The following is a 22,062-nucleotide window of genomic DNA, read 5'->3' as shown; positions in this document are numbered from 1 at the left end:
TTAACGAATTTGCTTGGGTCAAAATACTTACAGGTTGGGAAATTTAATATGGATAATCTGGCCAAAATTTCCTTTAGTTGAAATTGAACTACGAATAAGGCACACATGGTCATATATATTAATGAGATTTTAATTTGAACTTTTAAAAGTGACGTCAATTTAAGTTGTTGGTAAATTAAAAAATATAGCTAAAATGTTCTAAACTGACTAGACTTAGTTTATTGCAAGGGCACATATAAGAGAACGATTCCATCTGCTACTTGATCAACTGAAGAAGTAAATGGATTCCAGCACCTTTGAAAGGTCAAATTCCCCTTTTGAAGGCACACTTCTCAGAAGGCTGTTCAACTTCTCATTATCTTCTGGCAAAGCCCATCCACTGATAAAAGAAAAAATCAATACACAAAACTTAACAACATAAAAAAAATCATTCTTACATGTCGTCATAGCTGAAACTCTTCAGCAGCGACTTCGAGAGGTCTTCAAGAATTGGCTGGCTGTGAAGAGCCACGAATTGCTGTCTGCATATCTGTTTCCACAAATTATTTTAAGGTCAAAGAGAGAAATGAATCTGAGTACGAACCAAGTTCATAGCGTCCACTGTGCTTGGGTGAGTCCAGAAGCAATCGTGCACTGACACAAAAGAAATTCCCTTTTGCTCGCAGTGCAATGAGGTGAGCATCATGTGAGATGAATCCAGTGAGTGGATGAAATTGGGAGGGAATGCATTCTTTTGCTTCATCACATTGGGCCGGCTAGGATTAATTTAATTAGTAATTTTTAATTAAATAATATAAATATGCGATGCGTCCTTACCCATGACTATCCATGGCTTGCTTTGGTTGGATGTATTTGAGATTTGTCGCCTTAGGATTTACTATAGTTGTCACGTTGTCTCTAATGTATGGCTGGACAACAGGAAGACCAAGTGGAGTAACCCATTCAACTTTTTTGCCTCTGATATGGGAAATCATTCGAGCACTGTCCGTTAGCCAGTCCTTCAAAATTAAAAAAAGTTAATTAAAGCACTTAGGTTAAATCTAGAAACATACTTGGATTTCTTTGGTGGACGTGAACATTTCACCTAAACTCTCAAAAGTCTTGGCAACCAGATACTGGGAAGCTTGAAATACCAAGTCCTTAGGAAATCCGTCAATGTCTAAAATTTCATGGGTATTAGATACATTTTGCTAATTGGAAAAAAAAACTGACCTTTGAGCTGTTTGGCAATTTGAAGTCGAGCACCAAATCTTGTTACACCGTAGACAGTGGTCATCACAGTCTGCTTAATAACTTTCCGCTTGATAAATCCATCCAACACCTGCGCAATTTTCAATCCGTTTTCTGCATCTCTCGCCCGGCAGTTCTCCACCTAATTGGCAACATTTAGAAATCTCAGCCAACACTGCCAATCAAGATAAATTTACCAAAGTAACAACGCAGCTATACACATCCTGAGGTGTCTCGGCAGGAGCCAAATTGACACTCAACGCTCCGGCAGCATCCCGTCCGAGAGCTGCATAGTGCTGAAGTCCATTACACGAACCATCTTGATGGATTGGCATGTAGCAGACGTATTCCTCTGGGTTTGGAGAGCGGATGGCATTAGCAATTTCCTTGCAACCTGCCAACGTTTGCCAGGGTTCATCAGACTTAACCCACCATTTTCTTCCCTGAATTATCGAGAATTAGTCTTTTTAGTCAAGGGTTTTAGGTCAAGAGTTTTACATTGAGGGGATTGTCAGCTGAATCCAAGATATCGGACATGATTTCATCGGCGTATCGCAGTCGATCAGCAACTGCGTCCCTCTTTTTCAGACCAGTCAAATTGATGACGTGGATTTTTAGCCAGTCCAAGCCTTTTTTCCCCAGCGGCTCTCCTTTGGCGAAGCACAAGATGCTGCGAGCCATGTCATTGCCCAGGTGACTCAGATGTGGAGGGCATGGATACACTCGACCGCGAAAGTCCATGTTGTGCGGAAGCCAAAAGACTTCTTTGCGATACTGAAAACAAATGTTGAAGAGCAACATTTAAAATATGAAATTTCAAAATTGCTTGTGTTTGAGATTAAAAAGAGAAAAAATTTATTTCATTGTAATTTGCAATTTAAATCCTAATGATTGGGTAGCTTTTCAGGAAGGTACACAAAATTTGAGTTATGTTAGGAGCAATTTTTCTTAAGAAAAGATGGATATTTTGGCTGAGTTGAATTTTGGAAGAGGAATTTCTAAGCGAGTTCCTTGCCAGGTTCTCTTTCGGTGGGACGATTTCAACAATCGCTGATTTAAAATTCTCTGCAGCTAATACCGTGGATCTGAATTTGGTTTTGGAGGTAAAATACTGCTGTTTCGAGGCCTAAGGAGCCTAAACAGCTGATCTGATATCACTTTTCTTTGAACAATTTCTAGAATTTAAAATAGAGGTGTCAGTCACTGCACTGCGCCAGCCGGCAAATTTTGGGTCACGTGGGCAGCCGCCGTGACCCTTTTTCAGTTTCCAGTTAAAAAGGGTCAAATTTTAAAAAGTGTAGGAGAAAAAATGTCTTCCATGTTAAGCACTATCAAACTTCACGTTAAAGATATTGTCAGCCGCGCCAGCCGCCAGCGAAAATGGCCAGGGCAAAAATTTGGCAACGCCGGTTCCGCCAGCCGCTGCTTTAATTCTCACGGCTGATTGTGAGAACTCTACATTTTTCTTTGTACAATTTTTCAACTTTTAAGCCTTCCTTTCCTTCTTGTAGCCATAGTTAAATCATTTTAATAATTAAAAAAGAATTTAGAATTATTGTAAAGCTTCTAAATTTGATGCCCTTATCACTTACATGATTGGCTAATGACAGTCTGTAGAGCGTATCACACCACATGCTGTACTGCTCAGCCCTATGCCGGCGCAGAGCGAGTCTTTGCTTGAAGGTATCCATTCTTTCTTCCTTGGCTTGGCCACTGGGGAGAGGATCGGAAGTGCCTCCATCCACAGGAGGGCTTTGAGGGATGTCCAGCTCAGCTGAGCCTCCAGAAACAAAAACCTCTGTGACTAAGTCCAGCATCTTGCAGAAAATAAAGAAAATTAGCTTCACCATAGCACATGAAGGGCAAAAAACCAACCGGTTCATTGATTTTCCATGGGATAGAACCGAGTTGGTTCAACGCATCAAAGGAAGGATAGAGTTGATGGACAGGAGAAGCTTCCATTCGTTCCCATTGCGTCACGGCTTGGTGCGGCAACCTGTCAATTTTAAGATGTTTCAGAATGCAATGCATGAGAAGACTTAATTAGTCTGTTACCTAACGAGCTCTGTGCTAGTGATTAAATGACCTCCATGCTGAATTGACGTCCAGGGTAAAGGTGGGCTCACCATGGGAACTAATGAGGTGGGGAATTCCAAAGTTTCCAGTGCTGCCAATCTGAACAGTTTTGCGAGGACCGGATGTGGCTTTATTTCTTCCCTGATAATTTTCCCCGAAAATCGGAAACACGAGTAAAATGCAGGAATTTCTTGCCTGAAACAAAATGAGAAACAAATAGAGAAGAGGACACCTGGTTTTTTTATTGTCATACCCCTGTTTAGAGGATTCGTTGAGAAGGTGCACATCTAATAGAATATCTTGCATGATGATGTTGTATAGAAACTTGCCAATGTCTATCAAAATGGGCTGCGACCATGTTTTGTCCGCGACATGCTATTAAAAAATCAATAATTTAATTTAACGTGTACAAAATGAGTTTTCTAATAATTGTTAATCCAATGGCTAGTTTCAATGCACATACCACACTAGAGCCGTCTTCGTGTTCAGCAAGAAGCTGTTGCCACTTAATTCTCGTATTGCTGACTTGCGCAGACTCATTGTCAGCAAACCATTCACAGTACTTGTTGTAGACTTTTTCTGTATTTTCTACAACGCCAGTTTTCAATTTAGTGTGCACCTGATACCTGGAAACCACAAGAAAAAAAATATAATTTTAGCACCAATGACGTTATTTTGCAAGAAAAAATTGGACAAATTGGTACCTGGATAGAACTTGCTCCCCTATAGATTTAAAAAGCAAGTGCATTGAGGGGCTGAATGTCTCCGAACCCTCAGCAAGTTTCCGGACTTCCTGTAAATTTAAAGCATGAGTTTCTAGCAACTACGTAGATTAAAATCATACCTTAAACATAATATTAACGTATTCATCTGGGTTCAGTGCTTTTAAGAAGGGGTACGCCGTCATTCCCTTGGAGTTATTGTAATGCACATGTTTCAGAGCTTGTAAGTTCCGAAAGAAAGACTTTTCCAAGACTTCCTTCCACTTGGATTGCAAATCAGTTAGCTTTGCCCTCTAGATGAATAAAAAAAGATGAGAAAGATGAAGTTAATATTAGCTGCCACCTTACATAGAAGTTTGTAGCTTCCGGAGGCTGACTGCTTATCTCGACACTTCTCACAATCACACTTCCAGCCTTTTCCAACTGGAGTTGTTTAGTTGCCTTTTCCTGTAGCTCTGCAGCGTCCATAACTTGCTCAACACGCTTGGTGTTTGCCAGCTAAAAATGAGAGTATGAAATAAATGGAAAAAAGAACTAATGCTAATGATATACCTCAAAAGGGTTCAAGGTCTTGATAAGTGAACACTGATAATCATACTTTACGTCCGGAGTCTGAGGTTCAAATCTTGGATCAATCATCAAACACGCCTTTAATATCATTTCTTTTTGTTCCCTAAGCAACTTCATTGAGCTGAACAGTGATTGCATAGATATATTCTGGAAAATTTTGAACCATCAATCGTTGTTGGCCTAATTCAAAAAGAGAAATAATACTAACATTTTTGGACATCAGACGCGACCACTCTTTCAGTTGGATTTCACTCTGGAAGGTTTTGCCAACCCTTCCTGCGCATTCAAAGCATCCAGCAAAGCTTGCAGTATTGGGGGTAACATCACTGTACTTCATAATGTCCATCAGTTCACTAACTTGACGAATATTTCCCTAAGGAAAATTTATTTTTAACTCAGGCCTAAATTATAAAAACCAAGTACCATTGCTGCATAGCCATGGATGAGAGTATTGTACAGTGCAACATTTGTTAGCTTCCCTATTTTGTGATGCTTGTTCTGTTTGGATGTGTAGTGCATCAACACCGCAAAGCCTTTGTTCATAAATCCACACGAAACCTGTAACGAGATGGTAAAAATTCAATTCCGTTGAATTTTCTTAATCTTCTGCACTTACACAAACGTCCAAGTAGCACAATAGATTTTTAGTCACAGTTTCAGTTCTTCTAGCGATTTCCTGCTGCTCAATCAATGCTTCCTGTTGCTTTTTCAGTTCCTCACTAAGGACTCTTCTGCTCATTTTTCTGCACGAACTTTGTTAATAATGGCATTACGATTTTTACAATACTATACTTCTCAGATTCAGCTCCCAACGAACTTGACTCCAATCCTGTCTCTAGTCCCGAGTTTGCATACTGTATATCATGTTCTAATAATAGATCAGGGTCATCAGGGATCTCATGCAGTGCTTCCAAGTTGGTTTGCGATGCGGTTAACTTGGATTTGGGTTTCTTTAGAGAAGCGGGATTATTTTTGGTTGCCAGATGAGCTCCTTTATTCAAGGCTTCTTTTTTAATCTGATTGCTGCTAAAGCCACCAGCTAGATAAAATAAATCTTTATTAGAAAGTAAGTTCGAAAGTCAATATTTAAAAATTACCAGCTAGCATTTCAGCATTTGTTCTTCTAACTCTCTTCTTTTTCACTACCACGTGCGCCTTAATATTTTTTGCTCCTGTCGGCGGCTTGTCAACTGCATTAGTATGGACGAAGCGATCTAATTTATTGAAATATATCGTGAATAAAGGTAAAATGTAAATTACATAAATATTATCTAATTAATCAAGTTGTGCAACTTACAAGAAAATTGCGAATGCACGTGAACAGCGTTGCAATGCGAGCACAGTCTACTTCTCACACTATTTTGTACGTACGATTCTAACGTTTTAAGTCTTGAATAATTGAAACTGCTTATTTTCAACAAGCGAAACATCGTTATGCCGTTAAGTGTCAGTCCAAGGCCGGTAAACTGTTATAAAATAGAAATAGTAAGTGCATCCCGCTTAGGTGACCACTGCCATGTTTCTTTTCAAAACAAATCAGCCGGCTGCCAGCGCAAGCTGCGAGCAGAACACAACACATGTTGGGTCTGTGAAACTGCGCAAAACCCTGTTTTTGGTCTTGTGCGCCAATGACGTCAAGGTGAAATGAATGGGAATTGTTCGCAGCCAAAATCTCTTTTACGAATTAAATTTTAGGCTATTTAATATCAAGTTACGTTCATTTTTAGCTGAAATACAAGATCTAATTAATTGAGATGGTTGTTATATTTATTTAGCGTTCCCCTTTTCATTACAAATTAATAAATTTTTTATTTCAAAATTTCATTCCTAGATGGCACTACATAAATGACGTCACTGCTGCTAGTCCCTTGCCTGGCCAACGACGAGTGACTTTGCCGCCATATTGGAGTCTTGACTTCCACTTCCGGTCCAGCCGCATCCCACCTACAGCGAACGAAGCAGTGACAGTGTCATTTTTATTTATGTTTTTGTGAAATTAGGACGTTTCTATCTCAAGAAAATGATCTTGCTTGAGATACACAACAGGATAGTGGAAGAGACCCTAGTGTTAAAGTTCAAAAACGCGCTTGCAGGGTAAGTTTACGGTGGTTTACAGGCATAAAGTGCATCGACCGGCGAGAGTAGGGCGGATCATCATATGAGACAATAACCGCTGCTGTCTCAATTACACTCCCTTTTTTGCTCGTGACTCATCCTCCCGTTGCAAATACCAATAAGGAATAACCACTCCCTTGCTAAATTGACCCTTTCAAGGGTGAAATCGTGTTGTTCGGCATATTTTGCAATCAATGTGGGCTGGGCCCTAGGGTTGACGAAGGAAAGCTCACGCTCTAAATTCTTATCATCAGAAGGAACTGCTTTTCCTGATAAGCGTCTCGGCAAGGCGTTTGGTTTAAATAAACACGTTAAATGTCGTTCATTCGAGTATTCAAGGAAGTTGAAAATATTTATCAAGGATATATATATAAAAATATAAATAACTGATCAAAGTTATTTTCCAGCAACAAGCCTGAGTCAATAGATATCACAGTAGCTGACTTTGACGGCGTCTTATTTCATATTTCCAATCAGAAGAATGACAAAACGAAAATTATTGTGAGTTTGCGGAATTTTAAGAGTTAAATCATTTTTTTTAATCCTGCAAATATTATTTCAGGTTAGCATTTCCCTGAAGTTTTACAAAGAGCTCCAGCAGCATGGTGCAGACGAACTTTTGAAAAGAGAGTATGGATCCCTGCTGATCAACCCCGAGGATGGTAAACGCGCTCGTTGGTTACTCACGAAATTGCTCTAACACTTGTCTCTCGTCGCAGGCTTTAATGTTTCAGTGTTAATCGACCTAGAAAATGTTCCATCCAATTGGGAGGAGGTAGCAAAGAAAGTCGGCTTGCTGAAACGACACTGTTTCGCATCCGTTTTTGAAAAATATTTTGACTTCCAAGAGCGGGGAGAGGAGGGCCACAAGAGAGCAGTAATCAACTACCGCAATGATGAAACCTTGTAAGTTCCCCTCAAATCAACATGACGCGAGCATGACATGTTGCACTTCCCCCAACTTGTTGTTGTCTGCAGCGCAACAGCTAGATTCAGACTGACGCTGGATTTAATTTTTCAGGTACGTCGAGGCTAAAGCGGACCGAGTCACAGTAGTCTTCTCGACGATTTTCAAAGATGAAGACGACGTCATTATCGGCAAAGTGTTCATGCAAGAACTGAAGGAAGGTCGCCGAGCTAGCCACACTGCACCACAAGTTCTCTTTAGTCACAGAGAACCGCCGTTAGAACTCCAAAACACTGACGCTAGAGTTGGAGAAAATATTGGCTATATAACCTTTGGTACGAGCACCAGCCTCGGCCTGCCCCCGAACCAAATGCATAATTTATCTCTCTTGCAGTTCTATTCCCTCGTCACACGAACAGAGAAACTAGAGAAAACACCATCAACTTGATTCACATGTTCAGGGACTACCTGCACTACCACATCAAGTGCTCAAAAGCGTACATCCATTCTAGGATGAGGGCCAAGGCGTCCGACTTCCTAAAAGTGCTCAACCGGGCCAGGCCTGAACCAAAGACGGTTGAAAAGAAAACTATGTCGTAAGTGTCGTCTTAAATTTGGTCGTAACTAGGTGCTGAAAATTAAGTTTTGCACTTTGATAGTCTGCTGCAAATTTTTTTCTAACCTCTCGTGGGCAATGAGCCCAATAACAGTGCCCAGCAGTTAACATGGTACCAGAGAGCAGTCTTTTTGCCTCCCCGCAACTAGGTCTTTCAATGAAACGCTATACATTTGTCCCTAAAGCCGCTGGAAAGTACAGCTACACTTAAATCTGTCCATATAGCCCCCCCCTTTTTTTTATCCAAAACCACCAATAACCACTTCAGTCGCATGCAAGACCTCCAAAATACACATGTTATTATTTCAATTTAAAGAACCGCACCCAAAAAACAACGTTATCAGATAGTCCAATTTTTTAAATCTTAGTAGATTAGAAAGGTAACTAACTCTTAAGTTTTCAATATGAGTCACACTAAAATCAGAAGAGCTTAATCACAATCTTCTCATTTTAGTCTAACATGATTTGTGTTTTTCTCTATTTCTCCAGAAAGAGTTAAATATATAGAGTTAAATCAATATAAGCAGATCTCAGCCGCACAATTTTGAGGCGGCGGCTGGCTGAACCGGCATGGCTGTATTTTGACTGGTGGTTGGCGCTGCTTAATTAGCCAGAGTCACGGTGGCTGGTTGCTGACCACATTACCTATAATTAGCTAGCTGAGACATCTAGATTTGGTTGCTCTTCTGGGGCTATGAATTCAAGTTAACCAGAGATTATTATAGTTTTGCAACAGAACTAATTTTTTCATGAGATTTCCTCAAGGGAATCACCCGGTTTTGATCTTCAAGCTCCTATTCAAGCAAAAACCTAAAAAGTTTTGAATTAACCTCTATAGACGTGATTTTGTTGTTTAAGAAATGGCTCTGAAATGCGAGTAAAAAAGTTTTAATTGAGGTCTCAGCCGCTTAATTTTAGGCGGCGGCTTCAGTCTCTTTTTTTCTACCGGTGATTGATTATAATGAAAAGTGGAATTTGGGGGCCAATTTTTGATCAGCGGCTGTCGTGGCTGGCGGCACAGTTTGGCTGATTCCTTTAGCTCCAAATCGTCTCAAGAACTTAATCTAAACCAAGTCAATAAGTGTTTCAAAATAGTCTGTCTCTTTTTTTGTAGCAAATCTGTGATCCTCGTACTCTAGATATATGATAAAATTGTCCATTTAAAATAAAATTCATTTAGAAAAGATTTCAATTGTGCGATTGACTTGTTGTGTGACACGCATTGTAGAACTTTTTAACTTGTTGTATGTAAAATTTCACTCTTCAGTTAAGAATTAGAGGTCTCAGCCGCGAAATTTGAGGCGGCGGCTGTTGGGGCCGGCTTAGCCTGGTGGCGGCTGGCCATTTCACCGGCGGCTGGCGCGGCTGACAATGTTTTAAACGTGAAGTTTGATAGTGCTTAACAGCTCGAAGACCCGCAAGACATTTTTTTTTATTCTCACCCTTTTTTCTGGCGGCTGGCGCAGCTAAATCAGATTCACGGCGGCTGCCCACATGACCCAAATATTGCCGGCTGGCGCGGTGCAGCGCGGCTGGCTGAGACCTCTAATTAGAATCCAATTTTCCCAATTCCGACTAAGGTGGCCACACATTGACTCTTTCCCTCTTGTTTCAGGGGCCGGACCTTCATCAGGCGGGAATAATGATAGCATTCAATAACTGCAGAAAAAATGGCTCAAGCTTCAGTGCCTGAGTCCCTTGCCCCTCCTCAATCAAGCACACACCACTAGAAAAAAATACGAACTCTATGAATGATCCGAATTCTGTCTTCATTGTGTCAAAGTCTAGGTAAGAAAGGAAAATGAATCACTTCGGCTCCGAACAAGGGCCGCGGTCAAGTCTATACATTGGCAACACGCATAATTGGGCGGGGCTTAGCAATCAGGTTGTTCAAGCATTGTTTTTGTGAATACTGTAATTAATCTCCCTGTGATCATGTAGAATCCTAGACGGAGAAGTATATAAAAAACGCAATATTTGCTTGTGAGTTGTTGAGTTTGCGTAGTGGAGCCTGGATATACTTTTTGCTAATATATTCAAAAGCCACTACCTCTTACAAACATTGGGCTCGAAAGTGTGTGCAATATGAAGAATGAAGACCTACATAGAAATCGAGTTTTAACGAGAAAAAAAGAGGCAAACTTCCACTACTGTAATCTGTAGCAAGATTTCAGCAGACAATGCGAGCCATTCAATTATTACTGCAAAAAACGAGAAAACAAAAATACTAGAGGGAGTTAGGGAATTAAAATTTAATGCGACAAAAAATCGAGTGTTTTAAAAAAAAGAGGATGTTTGGTGTACAGGAATTTTGAATGCGAGTGTGAAGAAAGAGTGGCGAGTGAGTTAGACCATAATGAAGGGAAGAGAGTCATTTTGTTCATTTGTGACCGCGTGAAACAGTTAGAAGCGAACACATGATTTTCCCTACCTGTTCCCGCGAGATAACCATGTTGAGAATGGAATCTCCAGAGATACTAAAATTTATACACTACATACCGCAACTATCACTGTTTGTTTTTCTTTAACTGATTTTCTACTGAATTAACGACGTTTTGTAATAAGTTACTGCACAAATTGAAATAAATTACCTGGTGTCATCAGCAATCAATTTCCAGCAAACTTGTGTGCTGCTCTTGCCTTGTCGAGCAAACCCCCTCCCAAACCCTGTGCTACATCGTTTTCAGCAAACATCTAGTCTTTGTCTGTAGCCAACCAACCACTCGAAACCCGTCTCAAGTGTTGTCAATTTCTGATTTTGTCATTATATTTAATCGCTCTCTTCACATTCCCGAAAAGCATGTGTGTAAATTTGATGCTGATGATCTCTTCCAATTTGATAAGAGAAACGCGTGTGTGTGTGTGCGACGACACACATGAGAATCACATTAACTGATTTCTACTGTATTACTACTGCTAACTACTGTCCAATTTTAAAGCTTCTTGGTTACGATTATTATGCTTGTTAATGTTGTTGATTCCTGCTCTTTATGCGAGGCGAACCGGCCCAGAGCCCGCCTCGGTGGTTAGTCCTCGAATCTGTTACGAAATCAACTGGCGGTGAGCTCTGGACTTGGTTCTTGCAACCTCGATTGCGCCGGAAGAAGTAAAATTAAAGACAGGAGGAATTTCTATAAATTATGTTTTTTATATAATACAATTAAAATTTAATTAAACACAACAACCGTGTTTGGCCATTTCGAAATTCTCACTAGATGAATAAGCAGTTCAGCAGACCGAAAAGCAAAACCGTCAAGTGTCCGTAGTGCATAACCTTGGGCTGGCCGACTGTGCTGCTCGTCCACAGGGGACCAAGCACCAGTCCCGCGCACCAAAGCCATTTCAGTTCTCTGTCGCTCAGGTGGCACTCCTCCTTCAGTTTGGGCCCTGAGAGGGCGAAAAGCGTGCCGCAGGACACTGCCATTCCTAGCAAGAAACTGGAAAATAGGGCCATGTTGTCCTTTGAGCCTGAAAGTAAATTAAGAGATAAATCCATACAGTTATTAAAGAATATTAAAATAAATAATATTTGCAAGGGAATAATCTGGTCGTTACCGAATTTTTTAAGATGGAATAAGACATTTTTCCAAAATAATATATGGCCAAAATTTAAAAATAATTAAAATATTTTAATGTAGGATAAGAGAAACTATTAACAAAATTAATCTAGCAAAGGTGCAGTGGTGTGAAGAACGATTGTGACCTGACCAACTTAATTATTGCGCTTTGCAATATGGCAGTCTTAAAATTAAAAAAAATCAACATCGAGTTCCATTTTGAAAATTTGGTTTTATTTGACCTGCGCCACTTTGAAGACAACAGAAAAGTTGTTCCACTTCACAAGCCGAGTTGAACGGTGTCCAAAATATTGTTCGACGACCAAATTGAATAGGAGAAAAATCAAAATTCAAGTGCCCGTAAAACCCGCAAATGTGGGAAAGTCTGGAATTCTTCATTTGCTGTTTTTCATTCTATTTAATTTTACAGTTTCACATAATTTAAAAGTTTATTAAAGATGGGCGACATGAAAGTTTAATTTTGCCAATTTTTATTGCCTTAATTATTCAGTATTGTATTTATTAAATGAAGTGTTAATTGTGTAGATGAAATTTGTTGTTCTGTATCGAGACTGAACTTTGTTATTATTTTTCGCGTGTGGCTTACCAGGGCCTATGACTACGAGTCCTGTGGTTGATATCACACCCAGGAAGCAGCCCACCGCAACGAGAATTCTCAGATAATTTGAGTTGTTTGAGAAGACCAGCAATGGCAGCAAACCGAACATGGAAACCAGAATTTGAGCTGCAGAGTTTTCCATTGTGCTAAATAGGAAGTAATATTCAGTCAGAGGGGTCAGCATGGCCTGCGAATTTTAATGAAATAATAAAATCCCTGAACAGGCCTCAAATTATTGCTCACTTGCAAGCTGCCAAAGAGAAACGCGGACAGGAACTGGGGGCACAACCAATTAGTGCGATATTTCTGACACACAGCAGTCGCACCTACAAAAATAAGCAGAAGTTTATGAAAATTTAGTTATAATATTATATATATATATATATATGTACTTCTGCTAAAATTGAGAGCTGACGAGGGGTAGCAAGTCGCGTCGAACGGTGGCTCGCTAGGGGAGGGCGGAGTGGACGAAAAGTCTGTGCAATTGTGGGTGACGTCAGGGGGCATTATTTCCTGCGGCATCCGCGCTTGGGGGCCCATGAAGAACTCGGCAGTTTCGAGAATTTCGTCCGAGTTGGTCAGCATGGGGTCTCGGCTGCCATGCTTCTCCGACTTTTGTCGATTGAGCTTGTTTTGCGAACTGACATCGTCACTGATCTTGAGCGGCGTCGAGAAGTCCTTGGCAATTATCAGGGAGCAACTTTCAGACGTTTGATCAAACCTTTCCTCTCCCAAATCAGGGGAATCTGAAATATATTTAAAACATAACTCTAACCTGCCGCATTTATTTTTATTTTTCTTTCAAAATTAAAAAAATGTCACTCCGAACATCAGTAATATAAAAAATTAAATTTTGTACCATAGCTGACACTGAAAGCACCGTAGCTCTTGTTCATCGACGATCTCTTTTGATACGCGAGCGCCAGGGTGTCCCTGAGGCGGCAGAGACGCAGATTGCGCGCGAGGTGCGTGAAGCCGAGCACAGTAAGAATGGCACAGAGCACGAAGAATGAACTCGAGACCACCTCACTGGACGCCAAAGACGGCGAAACCAATAAGCCAAGCACGCTGAAGATGGGCGACAGCAGCCAGCCACAGGCCAAGCTGACGTGCAGACGCAGCCTCAGCGCGGCGAATTCCTCAGCGCTAGTACTGGCGGAAAGGTCTTTTTCTATGGCGAGCACCGAACCAGCGCCCAAACCTTGAAAAAATATTCATAAATTAAAATAAATCGTTCAAACCATGTTAAATATAAAATTATATTATTATTTATCACCACGTTTTAATAATATAAAATAAAACGTGGAGATTTTATAGGAAAGAGATATCTATCAAAATTAACCACTTTTGACTTAAGAAGTTGGCTAACTCACAAAAATTTGGGATATTTTTTGGCACATTATGTATAGCTACACACATGTTCAATGCAGGCAATTTCGTAACTTGGGCGCTGCACAGGTTGCATATTATACACTACTCATTTTGTATTAGAGTAGAGGAATTAAAAAATATCTAAAAATGTTTCACTGGTAGAGGCTGACGCATTTAAAAATTCATGACTAAGGCCTCTGAAATCGAACCAGAGTATTTCAACACCGCCACTGTGTTCAACTAAAATCGGGAACCATTTTTTTGTTCACGAGACTACTCGTTTGTCACGGGTTACACTATTTGATTAGTAAATAAAGGACGTGAATAAACCAGTTAAGTCTTACCAATTCCTAGACACTGTGATAAGACAAAATTAACTCTGTCTCAAGCAAATATGAGTGGTGAACATTGATCTCTCTCTAATAAATTAACTAAAAAAGGTGACGAAAAAAATTGGTTGTTATTTTTTTGCTCCATGTGTCCCCGTTTAAAGAATAAAAATAAATAATTTAATTTGAATAGTGTGAGAAACCTGCAAAAAATTTGCTGAAGACGACCGCCCAGAGGGAAGGCGCAAACAGGTATAGGAGCCCGCTGGCAATGTAAAGCACGCAGCACACCAACAGCAGCGGTCGCAACGGATAATTGGTGTCGATCAACAAGAGCAAAACATTGCTCGAAATGCAACAGCCGAACCAGTAGCCTGTAATCAGATATTCATTGTAATTGCTGTGATTAAAAGTTTACTAAACAAACAACATGATTTATTTTTAATCATATATATAACTACCCTATCATATTTCATAAAATATTTTGACAAAAATTAAGAGCACGTTGAAACTCACATGCTAAAACGATGCCAAGTAGGGCTTCGTTTTGGATTCCAATGTTGTGGAAATGCTCAATCACGTTAGGAAGGAAGGCGCCTGATATGAGAGGTAAAAAACTGCTTATTAAAAAGGAGAAAAGAATTTTTTTGAGAATACCGTATTCGACGCCAACCGAAAAGAAGAAAATGATCGTGGAGATGATCGCGACATTTCTCAATGTGGCTGAGTTCATCTCTTTCCTCAGCAGTCAGTGCATTCTTCTGCTGCGCTGTCGAAAGCCGACTGAATGTACTGGCAATGCTGCTGCTGCTGCTGCACACATCACGCGCTCTTCGTTTTGTTCCTTGGACTTGGAGAACCAGTCTCGGAGCAATTAAAAGGTGGGCCGGCTGGCGATAAATCGACGGCGCGGTTTGCGGCGTAATTCCCTCGTCTTTTCCGCCAGGCTCCTATTCTTTTGTGTTTTCGCTCGAAGAAGAGCAGGGAAGAAGAGGCCGTATTGCTTTTGAGCTCATTAACTTTCACTCCTCTCACGATAGCTATTGCAATGCCACCTCTATTTGCCTATGGAAGGTTCCTCTCAATCAATTCTTTTACTGCCCAAATAAATTACATCTTTTTCTTATCAATAATTGTATTTTTAACAGCCTGAATTTTTTAATTACCGAATTAAAAGTCCGGTGCGTATGCGTCGACCTAAGGGTGCTCAGGAACTAGATTAATTGAGCGTGTCCTGTATCCTGAGTGCCTTGATTATTTCCAAAGGGTCGAATTGCACAATATTCTGAAAGCTCTATCTTGACTTGGTCGTTTAAACGGTGTGCAGTTCGTATCCATACACAGAGCTTTTCAGGCGTCGTTAAAGTGGCTAAGCACAGGTAAATTTAATTATATCGATCCCTCGAGGGCTTAATTTTCTACCTGTCTAATGGTCTTTTCTTACCTCAGGGGTGTACCGGCAAAAATCGTGCATTTTTTATTTTTTCTTAATGTTCACCGAAGCTAAAAAATACCGAGTTTTCCACCTCTGAGCCTCCGCATGTCACAAAATAAATATTTCATAGTCTTGAACTTTTCGAAGCATATTATTATATGTTACACACATTAGGGGCAACATTTCGTCCCAAACTTTGTAAACAAATAAAAATTACTCTTTTTGCGTTATTAAAAATTATAACGTCTTATTAAATTATAATAATGCGCGTTTTTCTTTTTGGCTGCTTCCACGTTTTCCTGAACTGGATTTAAAATTTTGACCAACTTAAGAAAATGTGTTGCGTAATTTTCAACGGAAAATTACAAAAATTAAAATTAATTACCTCTCGTCTGTTTGAATAGTTTACGTGTCCATTTCATCAAAAGCTAATTATTCCTATGGAACGTTAAAAAATGAACTAAAATATTACTCAAAGCTAAAATGATTTGAGTTTAAAAGTTGTGAAATGGGCATATTTCATCACTACGTTCAATGTTCTAGCATTATAGAACTCGAGATATTCTCATTTTTTAACGTTTTGAGAGGCTCGTTTCTCCAGAAATAGCATATTGTCAAACTCGCGAATCGTGGAAACACCCCGCAACTAGGTTTTTTCAACAAAATAATGACGTGTATCATTTTGTATGTAAAATGTACACACACTCGGCGATTTTGGCTAAACTTATCAATTATAGCGGTGCCTTCTACACAGCTCAAATAAAACCAACTGAAACGATTATAGCAACAGATGAAATGTCATATTTAGTTTCATTTTGTTATTCCAGAGGTTACCAGCCCAGTGTAAATAAATTACAACTGGGAAAAATCAGAAAAGGGTGTGGGAAAATGTTTTAAGGGACGCGACCACCCAGGAAGAAAGCACAATAACCCAGCTACGAGAGGGGAGAGAGACAAAGAAAGCATGACCGCCAGATTAACGCATGAAAAATTTATATTTCAAGCCACAGAGCAAGAAAGGTTCAAAAAGAAAATACTTTGATTAATAGGCCAAAAAAGGACAAAAAGAAGAAATGCATGGTTAAAACTTTTTGAGCAAACGTGAAACGTATCCATCACGAAAGAAATATACAGCTGCTCCGCTAAATGAATTTGGGTCAAACCCGTGAGTGACCAAAACTATATCTAAAATATACACTACATAATGAAACTGCCTTTAATTTCTAATTTCAACTTATAAAACCATTATGTTTGTTTATAAAAAATATAATTTGTTGGTAATGATTTCACAATAAAATATTTATTAAAGGTTTCCAAAGAGACGGTTAAAATCCGGTAAGGTTGTAGATTAATAATATTTATGCACATCGTATTTATAGGTTTTTATTTTTAAGTGCTTTTTTCAAGTTGTTTGTTGCTATGCACATAATTATTGAGTAATTATTAATCGCCGCAATCACACATTATCCTTGTGAAATGGTTTGTGTTGTAATTTTTCTTCTATGAAAATCGTAATATTGTCATTTTCTATAGCTATGAAAAAATTCCCATTCTATCGAACATTTCGGAGCTTTATACAGCTGGATTCTTTCTCATTTTATAGACAACCAAAGAAAAATGGAACATTTTGCAGAAGATTTGGTGAGCTTTATTACTCTTTTCACTAATAGAAACGTAGAAATTTTTCATATTATTGTTGTAGAAGCAGGAATCTCTGAATTTAAGATGGATATCCGTGATTGTGGATTTTTAACTATCACTTTACTTGATTTAGCCAAATGCTCCAGCTTTATAAATATAAGAAATTCAACAAGCTTTACTGATTTATTTTTGGTTCTTAATATATATTATAGTGTAGTGTTACGTTGTATTGGTTTATTTTTCTGAGATTGGATTAGACTCGTAAAATATTCCAAATAGAATAATTTATTTTTGTAAATAAAAGTGTCATTCTTCAGCCTTCTCATTTAATTCATTTAAAGGTCTCAATCATAAAGGTTTTGTCGCATGCAAACAAGGACCAAAAAATTCAATGCTGATGTAATTAACTGGTTGAAGACTAAAATAGCGCGATGAATAATAATTGCACGTTGGATTAGATTAGATTTAACACAAAGACTTTTCATGAATCCTTGATCTCTGTTCAGCAACATATTTAAGAAAAGGGGGAAGGTAAATCACATTGCAAGTTCTTTTTTCATAGTTATTTTATTCAAATATTTATTTTCTCGAACTCCAAAAATTCGAGCGTCAAGAGTTACTCACTAAAACATAAAAAATTAACAAATTCCATTTGTATTCACAAGCTCTGCAGCACACTGATTTTTCTTCTTCTCAACTGTTGTTCATCGTCAGGTAGAATTAATTTTGGAACGCTCAACACGCACGCCGTCTCAATATGCTCGCAGATTTCAATACGATTTCTTTACAACGAGGACTATTTAAAAGTTTGCTTCTCTTGGATTGAAGATTTAAGTTGTAACAAAAGCTGTCCCTTGATCACAAAAGTTTTTAATCTTGTAGAGAGACAGAGAAAGGGCTCGCTGATTGCAGACAGCATATTATTCTTTTTTTCTGCAGCTTCCGCTTTTTTAAATAATTATTATGTACACAAAGGCACTGTCACACACACTTTCCGCGTATCTTAGTCGTCTTTATCCTTGTCAGACGGTTTGACATCCACCATTTGGTGAAGCTCTTCTGGTGTGTACCTAAAACCAAAATGGGAAAAACATTTTAAAGACGCGATATATCGTCTGTTTGAAAACGCAAGCGATCCTAGATTTGTGAACAAACAGCGCAAGGTGAACGAATCTCTATTGTGGTAGTGAGACGTTTGAAAATAAATAAAAAATATATATTTGATAAAAATATATCTTTCTACAGTGCATTTTATTGTCATAATTAGGAGTAGACATGAGGTCGGCGTGGTTGACAACTCACCCCAACAAGTTCTGGAGATCGCAAACAAATCGGTAGACGTAGCGCTTGCCGGCAGTCTTGTGTATGATGTTTTTGTCATAGTAGTAGCGGAGGCCACGGCTCAGCTTCTCATAGTTCATTTTTGGTTTGTTCTTGCGCACGCCCCACCGCCGGGCCACCTCGTCTGGGTCGGTCAGCTTGAACTCCCAGCCGTCGCCTGTCCACGAAATGAAGGCCTGGCAGTTTTTGTCCGTCAACAGCTCAAGCAGGAATTGCCACAGTTGAATTGGTCCTGAGCCAGTGAAACAGGGTCCTGGTCCGTTAGCACCTGCAGAAAATCACGCAATTGAGGCTTGGTTTGCTACCGAATCTACTCACGCGTCTCGCGTGCGAGTGGCATGCATTTCTTTTTTGACTCGGTTTCAAGAAGATATTTAACTGAAAATTTTATCAAGTTGAGTGGGAAAAAATGCTACTGGTCAAGCAGACTCCACGAAATTCACACCAGAAATCATTCTTTACAAGGAGATTGCGTTATAAAATTTTCAAGTTTTCCAGAGGGACAATTTTTGTATCTCATCTCCTGGAGCGATTTAAACAAATAAGGTGTGCTTTGGATTCCTCTAGTTGAGCACGATCGAACTGACACCTAGGTCCTAGGCCAAAGGTTAGTTATTAATGCTAATTTTAGTTTCTAATTAAAATTTTAAAAACGATTCCAGGATTTTGGTATTTTTAAAATGGGCTTAGAAGCTTTCAAATGACATGTGTGAACTTTTGTGACAATTCCAGAGTGGTGTTTTCTTTGGTTCTCGGTGAATTGCACTTAAAATATCAAGAAACATGATTATTTTGACTGTCTTATGTTTTTGCAAATATAGCCAACTCCAAATCTCAGGTTCTAACCAGCGCTTATGATACAGTAAATAATGACATCTATCAGAGCGAGAATTATACAAACTAGAGAGTGGTGGGAACCGCTACACTTTACATTTAAATTAAAAGCAAAAGTATAATTATTTTAACTTGGGGGTTGAAATGTGTAGCAGATTGAGGGAGAAGGGAGGGCTCCCCTAAAAAATTTCAGCTGGTCAGGGGAGGTTGATACGAGTTTAACGGTGGGTAATTTTTGCAATTCTCATGGTTAGAACCTGAGATTTGGAGTTGCAAATAAATGCAAAAAACAAAAAAGTCGAAAATTCTGTGTTTCATCGAGTTTTGAAGTGGAATTTCTCTTAATCAAAATATTTTCCATCCTGGAATATTCACACAAGTCATGGGAAAACTCTCCAAAATGTCAATTTGAAACTAAAATTTACAGAAGTCACGTTTGATATCAAATTCCTGTTGGTGAATAATATTTGTAACCATATCAGGACTGAATTCTGTTGTAAATTTCGTAGAGTTTGCTTGACCTCTTGCCAATTTTGTCCTCCAATCCATGACAACTACTCAAAAAATTTAACAGTAAAAAATTATTATATGAAGCTTTCAATCATTTTGTTTAGATGAAAATTAATTTGCTGTAAAATCGTCATTTCTCAGAATTTTGCACAACACGTCGTATGTTTTTTCCTGTTATTATGTTGGCAGAGAGGCCGAAACAACAGCACATCAATGTTTTAGAAAGAAAGGGCGTACCTGGTGTGGCCGTGATGTGCTGCGACATCATCTGGAGCGCAGGCGGCGGCTTGTTCTCCACCCCTAGGGGTGGGGGGTGGTGCATCATGAATGGCGAGTGCGCCTCCTGCTGAGACCAGTGCTCGCTGCCGGGCACCGTGTGGAATTGAGAGCCGTTGTCGTACTGGCTGGAGTAGGCCTCAGCAGCGTACTGGTCGTGCACGGGACCGTATCGGCCTGAAAATTGGGCAAAACGTCAGTCAAAAAGCTCACTTGCTGAATGTGCATTGGCAAACTCGTGAGAGAAAATCTTGAAAACCACACGCGTTTTACCTGAGAAACTGAGATCAAAGGTCGTCAAATTCAGAACTGAAATTTTGTTTGTCCAATGGTGAGTTTGGAGAGAAAATAATCGGGATTGTTACATTTTTTTCAAGTGTTTGAATTTGCTTTCCTAGAAAAAACAGTAAAGACACTCACTTGTGCGGCTGTAGGACTTGAACGGCTGAGAAAACTTCTGCTCGAGCAGAGCCGGCGGTTGCGCGCTTGGGTAGAACTCTGGCGAGTTGTCTATTGGGTGGTGGAAGGCGGTGTGTTGAACAGGGTGCTCCATCGGGTGGTACTCGGCGTCTGTGTCGTGGTACTGGGGCACGTAGCCCTCCTCGTGGCCGGCGCCCAGGTCAGCCAGGTGCTGCGGCGACGGAAGGGCCTCCAGCTGAGAGCTTGTGTAGCTTCCCTCACGGTCCGTCTCTGCACAGAAAAAAATGGAAATAATTATTAAAATTGTCCAAGCCTTTTAGCGAATTTTTTCTTCTGGAAAATTCGTTGAGTTGCTAATTTTTTAAGTCTTTCAAGGAGTGTTCAACGATTTGGTTTTAGCCAAAATCAAACCACGTGCAAACATATTTTTCAATTTTAGCATTTTTGGAGATTTTAAGAAAGTGGACACAAATATTAAAATTAATTTAAAAATGCACTTTTTGCTAAATTTAACTGAATTTTGGTTTGTAGACTTAGTTAAATGAGACAAATCGATTGGTGGTTCGTTTTTGACGCTCTGAGAAAAAATATAAATTTTCCACCAAGCCTTTTATTGATTAATGTACAGCTAAAAACCGAAAATATTCTGAATGCTGATGAAATTTCCTTCGTTCGACTCTTATAGAAAAAAATTAAAGACAAAAACAAAGTTTCAAGGCGTTTGTACAATTTTTTCGCAGATGGTTTTAAAAACACAAAATATGAATATTAAAAAAATATTTTAAATCTCCGTTGACAGTTATCATTAATTTATAATAAAATACAGAAAACAAATTATGCAGCGCAGATATGGGAGAAGGAAAAACCAGGCAAGGGCGATAAACTCGGGAAACAACAAGGGAACGCAAAATATTTTCTTACGGTCCGGAAATTGAGCTGTGCAAAATAAAGCACGAGTGACAAATACTATTAAAACGCGATAAAAGTGTCAGTTGATAGCACGGGGCCTAAGGTCGCGCGCGGTCACTAGAGAACCACATTTTCTGTTCTTTATCTTTCGACCGCAGGAGCCAGAAGGAGAAAAATCACGGCAGCTGGGCCCCAAGGGCTGATAGCTAATCGCGGCGAATGTGTAATTTCAAGGAAAAGCGAGCCAGCGCGCGTTTTGATTTACGAAAAGCCAATTAAAGAATAAAAAAAAAAAAAAACGGCCTTCTTAGAAGCGTACTACGATCTACGTCATTCTCACTTTTCGAGTGCAATAAAAATATAAAATGGATCATGATTGGGCTCCATTAGAAACCGCACACGACGCACCGCAATTAATAGAGATGTTTTAATGGAATGCAAAACATCAGAAGAAATATACTACCGAACAAAAAAAAATCTGCTGCAAGCATTTGAATCTAAATTAATTATTAATTTGTTACTAGTTCAGCACAGCCTGACAAATAAAGCTCGATCGTGAAATAACTCCTCGGCCGTGGCAGTTT

At 39.4% G+C, this 22,062-nt stretch overlaps 4 protein-coding genes across 11 annotated transcripts in view; 1 reads left to right on the top strand and 3 right to left on the bottom strand.

Moving 5' to 3' along the window:
- Positions 1–191: 191 nt before the first annotated feature.
- On the bottom strand, positions 192–6,133 carry mtRNApol (mitochondrial RNA polymerase). Its single transcript, XM_065482171.1, has 23 exons — positions 5,896–6,133; positions 5,696–5,812; positions 5,391–5,637; positions 5,215–5,341; positions 5,022–5,156; positions 4,807–4,971; positions 4,581–4,745; positions 4,377–4,526; positions 4,151–4,321; positions 4,011–4,099; positions 3,770–3,932; positions 3,560–3,681; positions 3,286–3,501; positions 3,106–3,226; positions 2,823–3,047; positions 1,729–2,004; positions 1,428–1,673; positions 1,213–1,372; positions 1,053–1,159; positions 817–998; positions 584–755; positions 438–529; positions 192–379 (listed from the first exon to the last, which is right to left on the bottom strand). The coding sequence occupies exons 1-23, from the start codon at positions 6,026–6,028 to the stop codon at positions 265–267; spliced, it is 3,696 nt and encodes a 1,231-aa protein (XP_065338243.1). The 5' UTR covers positions 6,029–6,133; the 3' UTR covers positions 192–264.
- A 370-nt stretch (positions 6,134–6,503) lies between these two features.
- Arpc2 (Actin-related protein 2/3 complex, subunit 2) lies at positions 6,504–10,847 on the top strand. Its single transcript, XM_065482175.1, has 7 exons — positions 6,504–6,692; positions 7,121–7,214; positions 7,276–7,375; positions 7,433–7,619; positions 7,735–7,955; positions 8,015–8,216; positions 9,852–10,847. The coding sequence occupies exons 1-7, from the start codon at positions 6,619–6,621 to the stop codon at positions 9,877–9,879; spliced, it is 906 nt and encodes a 301-aa protein (XP_065338247.1). The 5' UTR covers positions 6,504–6,618; the 3' UTR covers positions 9,880–10,847.
- LOC135938510 (uncharacterized) lies at positions 10,519–15,110 on the bottom strand. Of its 2 annotated transcripts, none has more exons than XM_065482173.1 (8): positions 14,770–15,110; positions 14,629–14,709; positions 14,316–14,486; positions 13,272–13,613; positions 12,805–13,158; positions 12,656–12,738; positions 12,401–12,558; positions 10,519–11,704 (listed from the first exon to the last, which is right to left on the bottom strand). In XM_065482173.1, the coding sequence occupies exons 1-8, from the start codon at positions 14,843–14,845 to the stop codon at positions 11,404–11,406; spliced, it is 1,566 nt and encodes a 521-aa protein (XP_065338245.1). In that variant the 5' UTR covers positions 14,846–15,110; the 3' UTR covers positions 10,519–11,403. The 2 variants fall into 2 exon arrangements, with proteins under 2 accessions (XP_065338245.1, XP_065338246.1); XM_065482174.1 differs by having other exon boundaries at positions 12,401–12,599; positions 14,770–15,106.
- A 2,626-nt stretch (positions 15,111–17,736) lies between these two features.
- The window catches only part of pnt (pointed), a 44,079-nt gene continuing 39,753 nt past the window's right edge, over positions 17,737–22,062 (bottom strand). For 4 of the 7 annotated variants that reach the window (XM_065482206.1, XM_065482209.1, XM_065482211.1 and 1 more), the window contains 6 exons: positions 20,570–20,839; positions 20,423–20,458; positions 20,111–20,326; positions 18,848–18,907; positions 18,491–18,797; positions 17,737–18,258 (listed from right to left, as the gene is read on the bottom strand). In XM_065482206.1, the coding sequence (XP_065338278.1) occupies positions 18,192–18,258; positions 18,491–18,797; positions 18,848–18,907; positions 20,111–20,326; positions 20,423–20,458; positions 20,570–20,839 (956 nt within the window). In that variant the 3' untranslated portion in view covers positions 17,737–18,191. The remainder of the gene's footprint in view (positions 18,259–18,490; positions 18,798–18,847; positions 18,908–20,110; positions 20,327–20,422; positions 20,459–20,569; positions 20,840–22,062) is intronic. The other 3 variants (XM_065482207.1, XM_065482208.1, XM_065482210.1) reach the window with 3 other exon arrangements.

Source organism: Cloeon dipterum, chromosome 3 (genome assembly GCF_949628265.1).
Source record: "Cloeon dipterum chromosome 3, ieCloDipt1.1, whole genome shotgun sequence".
NCBI classification, from domain to species: Eukaryota; Metazoa; Arthropoda; class Insecta; order Ephemeroptera; family Baetidae; genus Cloeon; species Cloeon dipterum.
The sequence above is the reverse complement of the archived record's forward strand: the minus strand, read 5'-3'. Positions and strand labels throughout refer to the sequence as shown.